This window comes from Buceros rhinoceros, unplaced genomic scaffold, assembly GCF_000710305.1.
Source record: "Buceros rhinoceros silvestris isolate BGI_N320 unplaced genomic scaffold, ASM71030v1 scaffold29334, whole genome shotgun sequence".
In the NCBI taxonomy this organism is placed as follows: Eukaryota; Metazoa; Chordata; class Aves; order Bucerotiformes; family Bucerotidae; genus Buceros; species Buceros rhinoceros.
Window position 1 is genome coordinate 1 of NW_010410442.1, and position 6,812 is coordinate 6,812.

The 6,812-nt window shown below is 47.1% G+C and overlaps 1 protein-coding gene across 1 annotated transcript; it reads left to right on the forward strand.

Annotated features, from left to right (window-relative positions):
- The first annotated feature begins 1,954 nt into the window (after positions 1-1,954).
- TMEM126A (transmembrane protein 126A) lies at positions 1,955-6,367 on the forward strand. The gene is made up of 4 exons (XM_010135632.1): positions 1,955-2,070; positions 4,702-4,895; positions 5,442-5,556; positions 6,163-6,367. Exons 1-4 carry the CDS (start codon positions 1,955-1,957, stop codon positions 6,365-6,367), a joined length of 630 nt encoding a protein of 209 aa, XP_010133934.1.
- Positions 6,368-6,812: the final 445 nt, after the last annotated feature.

Genomic DNA, 6,812 nt, shown 5'->3' on the forward strand with positions numbered 1-6,812 from the left:
GGGGGGCGGGGGGGTCCTGCCTGTCCTGGCTACTTACAGCTCCGTGCCTCAGTGCCTGCGGTGCAGCTAAAGAACCGGTTTGGAGACCCTCTTCCGAGGCGGGACAGAAGCGAGGGGCCTCAAGACCGGGCCCCGCCACGCTGACCCACTGCCTGCCGGTCCCTGCTTCCCCTGCTCCTGCGTCCCACCGAGCCCCGACAGCAGCAAGCACAGCCCTGCAGACGGGCGCGGGAAGCGGCCTGCAAATTGTGAAAGAAACTTAAGGTAAGTATGACCAGCGAAGTGAGTCTGGGAACGTTTCCTCCGAGCAGAACCATCTGGGAGGAAGCGTTTGGATCACTAAGTACCAGCGATAATCACAAGCTGTGGTGGTGGGTTGACCTTGGCTGGCTGCCGGGTGCCCACCAAGCCACTCTATCACTCCCCCTCTGCCCACTGGACAGGGGGAGAAGTGATTAAAAGCTCATGAATTGAGATAAGGACAGGGAGACCACTCACCATCTACCAGTGTGGACAGCATAGACTAGACTTGGGGGAAATTAATTTAATTTAATTTTGCCAGTCAAATCAGAGGAGGATAATGAGAAATAACCCCAAATCTTAAAACACCTTCTCCTCCCTACCTCTTCTTCCCAGGCTCAACTTTCTCTACCTCTTCCCCATGGGTGACAAAGGGGGATAGGGAATGGGGGTTGAGGTCAGTTCATCACACACTTCATCACAGGTCTCTGCTGATCCTTCCTCCTCACACTCATCCGTTGCTCCAGCATGGGGTCCCTGCCACAGGAGACAGCTCTAGCATTGAGTCCTGTGTGGGAGGGAGCGCAGGCCCTACTCTCTCATGGGGTCCAGGCCCCCTTTGGGCACATCTGCCTGCTCCAGTGTGTGGTCCTCCACGGGCTGCAGGTGGATTTCTGCTTTTTCACCATTAACATCTGTGGGCTGCAGGGGCACAGCCTGCCTCATCATGGTCTTCATCATGGGCTGCAGGGGAATCTCTGCTCAGGTGCCTGTAGCACCTCCTCCCCCTCCTTCTTCACTGACCTTGGTGTCTGCAGAGTTGTTTCTCTCACATACTCTTACTCCTCTCATCCAGCTGCTGTTGTGCAGCAGTTTTTACCCTTTCTTAAATGTGTTGTCACAGAGGGGCTACCACTGTTGCTAACTGTCTTGGCCTTGGCCAGTGGCAGGTCCCTTTTGGAACCAACTGGCACTGGCTCTATCAGATATGAGGGCAGCTTCTGGCATCTCACAGCAGCCACCCCTGTAGCCCCCCTCTGCCAAAACCTTGCCACGCAAACCCAATACAGCAGTGCACGTTCTGACTTGATCTATGTCTCTGTCTAAGAGTACCAATAAGAAGTGTCCTCAGGTGTGGAATATAAAAGCAGAGTAGATATCTTCATGATTTCTTTAAATCTTTACAAAGTGTGGATTTATTTGTTTTGTTCTTATGGTTCTATTTGACAGTTCAGGGAATTTAGACCTGGAGCATTGCCAAAAGCCATTGTCCGGTTAGTTCCTCCCTTGTGCTGCCGGCATTGGGGTTGGTTGTGTTAGAGGGTGATCCAGCTGGAAAACACAAGTGCGCTGCCAGCTGTTCCCCTGAGCAGCTTTCACCTGTGAGTTTCCTGACCCAAGCCGCTCTACAGCCTCGGGGCTAGAGGGGCTGGGGCAGGAGGGTTTGGAGAGTAAGATGGTCCGTTTTCATCACAGCACATACTGAAGCTGGCTTAGAGCTGCAACATCAGTTCAGCAAGCAGTTTGTTAGGGTTCATGTAGGCAAAAATACCAAAGACTTCTGCAGCTGGGTTGTGCCCTCTGCATCTGAAAACTCTGCCGTGAAAAACAGGAAGTGCATTTGTGGTTGACAAAATGTTTATCTGATATGTACTGGGGCTGTGTAACTTTGATTACATTTGTCTGTTTGTTCCTCATGATCCAGGACTTCAAGATGACAGGAAGAGAGTTTCTTGAACTAGATTCTCCACGGCAAAGACTATATTTGGACAGACTGAAGCGGGTGGAAGTCATACGAAACATGCTCAATGAGCTTCCTAAAGCAGATCAGTAAGTGCTGGCAAAATAAATGAAGATAAGTGCATCAAACGTTTCAAGTCTTTTGGAGGCTTTTCTTTTCCCTTACTCTTATACTGGGAATCTTTCCTGCAGTTATAGAATATTTGTGAAGATGCTTTTATTGTCCCGAACAGAAAAGTTGTTCTGTGTATTTTAAGTATGGTCAGTTCACAGTTATCTCTGGTCCTGCGCAGCAGGTTTCTGGCACATGCTCCCCAGCGCTTAAGGCTCTGGGATGGCTGATGAGCCCTGACTGGCTCTGAGTGTTCACACAGTCCTGTGCTAGAGCTAATACATTTTCTAGGAAGCTGAAATGTTGGAGAGCATAAGGCAGATACACTTGTGATTCTGCTGGCGTCATCTGGTGCCCCGCAGGGTTGGCCTGGGGCCAGAACTGAGTGAGCATCAACCTGCCAGTTCCTGCATTTCATCCTGGCACAGGGAGCGGTGCAGAAAGGCGAGATTGGGGCATCCAGGTGGTGGTAGGGGACAAGTCAGCCAGAGTCGTGCAGGCTCAGCAGCAGGGTTCTGTGCAGCACGAAACCAGCTAAATACCTTCTGGGCCTTGCAAACAACCTTTTTGTGTTTTGTGATGTTGCTTTTCACTGCAAAACCTGACTGGACCTGAGCTGGTTCTGTAAGGAGGTGGGTGCACTTGCAGATCATCCTGCATAACCTCTGTATAAATCAGAGTAATGGGAAACTTTTTTTTTAAACTAGAACTGAACTGCTGGCTGAACAACCTGCTTGGTGGTAACACAGGGCCTCCCCCCACGCAGGTGGGAAAGGAAACTCCAAGGCTCTGTTCCTTGCAGTGCAGGTAGTGGTGTGGCTTTGCACAGGACCTGCTGCGCTCACGTTCAATGTACAACATTCTCCTACCCCAGAAGAGCTGGGGAGCGAAGGGGGAGGCAGATGCCTCGGTGGTGGTGATGTTTTAACATCTGGAGGGACGGCTGGGCCTTGGAAGGAAAGAGCTGCCAAGGCGTGTGCTTTGGTTTGAAACTGTCCTGGCAGGGCTTGGAGTTTGTGCATCCAGAGGGAAAGTCAGAAATGGCTGGAAGGGAAGAAGGGAGCATCCCACAGGCAGAGGGAGAGAGTTCCTGCTCACCAGAGTTCTTGTTTTTAACCCTGGGGAATTAGTACTAAATTTTAAAATAAAACAAAAAAATCAAGACCAAACAAGTGCCCATGCCCCAAACCAAATCCACCCCCCTGCCAAAAAAAAAAAAACTCAAAGAAAAGCTAGTGTGTGAAAATCTGGTATGTACCAAGAATTATTCATTGATGTCAGATGTTTTTAATGTTTTCTGATTTACAGAATTAACACCTCCATCTCTGAAGGCTTTTTTGTATGGTTTGTCAGTGCTCAATGTTACTCTAAGCACTAAAATGTAGAAGAGTTTTTAAAAATCATGTATTTTAATTACTAAGGGGTTTTGAGATAGTCACATTTGATAATTCTGCAAATAAACATGATATTTGGCCCGGTGACCAGATATTTTGTGACCAGTTAAGCATTTTATTTCCTTTGGGGCTTTAGCGGTAAATCCAAATCATGACACATTTCAAAAGTATGTTTTTAACTAAATCACACCGGCACAGCCTCAGAATTGGAGTGTTAAGTGCTTTGCCTGGCTATAGTTGTCACTTCAGGAATTTTAAATTTGTGGAAACTTAAAGCAAAGAGTTATTTCCACTGATCAACTGTTCACGCCAGGTATAATGCTAAAGAAAACGCAGAACTTCTTTCTGCAAGTCAAAATAAAGCACAAACGGCTCATCCAGCTTCTAGAGTTGGCACTTTTCTCCATTCCCTCTCTTGCATTACCTGCTGTGGTGGCACGTGCTCAAATGGGAACTGTTTGTCAAGATATTAAATGCCGAATGTTGCTGCCCAAATGTGGTTCAGTTCTGCCTTCGTCACATTACAGAGTCTAGCTGCTCTAAGTGGTAATTAAAGACGTGGCAGATAACGGAATCCAGTCCCTCTGTTATCGAGGGGAAAATAGACACTCCAGTTCTGTCAGCTGGTACGTAACCTGTAGCTAGCGTGGCCTCCTAGCAAGGCAGGACCTTCTATTCACATTTTCCATGTGCAAGGGAGGATTAAAGCCCTTCAGCCTGCAGATTCACTACAAATCATCTGCCAGCAGCTGCTGAGGTGGTTATTGCAAGATCTCGGGTGCCAGAGTTGTCCCACTGGATCTGTCTGTAAGCTCTTGGGTCGGCAGGCTAGAACCAAGGCTCGTTACAGGAGCTAGCTGTGAGTATAGATATTTTATTACCAATTTCTTTTGAGAAAACATTTTCATTAGGAAGATGCTAATTAGGAAAGGAATTCATTAAGTTTCCATTAGCCAAAATAATAATTTAGAAAATATTGTAGAAAGGCTTCTCAGCCTTTCTGTCACCTCGTTCTGGAGGTGTGTGTAAGCTCTGGCAAATAGCAAAGGATGTTGTACTGATTGCTTTTGAATTTAGTTACTCTGTTTTGCGCCACCCAGAGATTTAAATCCCTTACCCCTCGCTGCAGGATATTCGCAAGCGAACCGTAGCACTGAGGAAACCACACCTTTTTTACAGTTCTCAATTGCTGAAACGACTTTCTTTCTTTCGCAGGAACCTTTGTCTTCATGGATCATACTTTCTCGGGGCAAACTCCAGCTTATGCGGCTTAGCGGCAAATAACTTCTTCAGGAGCATCCTACATGTCCGAAAGGCTTCCATAGTGTCTGCTCTGCCCATGGCTGTTGTTCCCTTCCTTTCAACAGTAGCAGTTTATGAAGTTTTTGTGCGTGAACCAATATTTTTAGGTAAAACCTTATTACTCCTTATTTTCGAAAGGGCTTTGCTTTCTGTATGCAATGTTATGCTAGAGGAGCTTTTCCTCTTGGCAGAATAGTCTTCAACTGTTGTGGCCTTGAAACAATCTCAGTTTATAAAGCAGGGTTTGAAAAATGGGTTATCGTCTAATGCATCGGGCAGCAGTGAGTGCCAGAAGCTGAGTGGGAAAGGAGACACGTATGTCTATGTACATGTTTATAAAAAAATTCTGTTAAATGTGACTGACTTTTAGTAATCTTCACCCAAAGGCACCTAAGAGTGACTGCAACAGAGCAGTTCAGCTTCCCCCATCTGCAGGATTTCATTTGAAGGTCAACTTTAGAGCGATCAGTTCTTCATGGGCTGGAATAGAGTGATCTTTTTTTCGAAAAGAAGAGTCCCTTCCAAGTGTCTTGCACACCGGCACAGTGTGCCCATTCTGCCAAACGCCTGTTACCACGTTGTTGTGAGCAGCTTATAAGCTGATGGGTTGGAGCTATGGGGACGTTGCCAGTGAAACACTGTTTGTCGTGCAGGTGAGCTAAACTGCGAGGTCTGCGCTGTCGTCAGAGGAGGGTTAATAGGGGCTGTTATTGGTGGTCTCTACCCTGTTTTCCTGGCTCTCCCCATGAATGCAAGCCTTGCAGCCAGGTACGTCTTATTAACCTGCAACAAGTGACATGTACATACTGGTCAGATCTTCAGGCCTCCGTTTAAACGCTGTGGGTTTTTAGTCCACACACACCTGTCTTCTCGTAGGCTTTTAGTTCATGGAAGGGGGTTTACGTTCAGTTTGTCTAATTACAAGGCAGAGTTCATCAGAGCTACACCAAGGCTCCAAATAAGATCTGCAAACTGGACCGCTGTAAAGTGCTTGTGTTTACTGGAACCTCACGGGCCGCCCATGATGTGCCTGGGCTGTGAAACTGCGGCTCCCGTCCCACCAAACAGGGAAGGTTGCTGCTCGGTGCTGCTTGGCTGGACAGCCAAGGGACCTTCCTGACCTTGGGCAGTGCCCAGCTGCCAAACACCCTGCCAGATCCGGTCAGGGTGTGGTGAGGGGATGGTGAGACTTGGTGAGGCATCAGGATGGTTTATAGCATTTGCACCACCAGGTGAATTTAACTCAGGAGAGGAAGGAGACATGAGCATCTACCTAGATGTTTTTTATGACTTTAACATTAAATCTTGATGATTAAATTGGTTGGGGAAAAAAAAAAAGGTAAGTAAGTTTCTGCCATTGTTTCTGTTGTTTAGGTATTCCTCATCTCCCTTGCCAGGGAAAGAAAATCTGTTACGCTACTGGCTCACCACCGCGCAGCCTGTCTTCAGAAAGATGAGCTTGGGTGTTATTATACAGGCTCTGACTGGGTTGTATCTCGCCACTAAACAACACGGAATATATATCAAAATACTGCAGCGGATGAACGCTAGCAGGGACCCCGAGGAGTTACAAGCATGAAGTTAAACAATTTTAGAGTTGCCTGGGGTAATAATTGTAATAAACAGAGGAAGAATTTGTGGCTTGCTGTCTTTTGTAATAGAGAAACAAAGCTAAGACTCTGCACTGGCACTTGTCAGTTCTGAACCTAAATGCAAGTGAAGGTTTTCGGTATGTCCAGCTTAGTGTATACACCTGAACAGCAGCTTTGTAAGGGCAGATGTTTTTCTGTAGAAATGAGGGGGGGGGAGGGGGGAAGCATTTTTAGTGCCTGCTCAGTGATTGGCTCTGAGGCAATGCTGTAGAAATTAGTGTTACTGGAGAAGGTTGTTCTGAGGGTCACTATACACCGCAGAGAAGTTACTGCAGTCAGGAGCGATACTCATGTTAGCCTTGTCTTTCCTGCGTATACCTATATATACACACATATCTCAGGTGACCAAAAAAAAAAAAAAGCCGAGTCAGC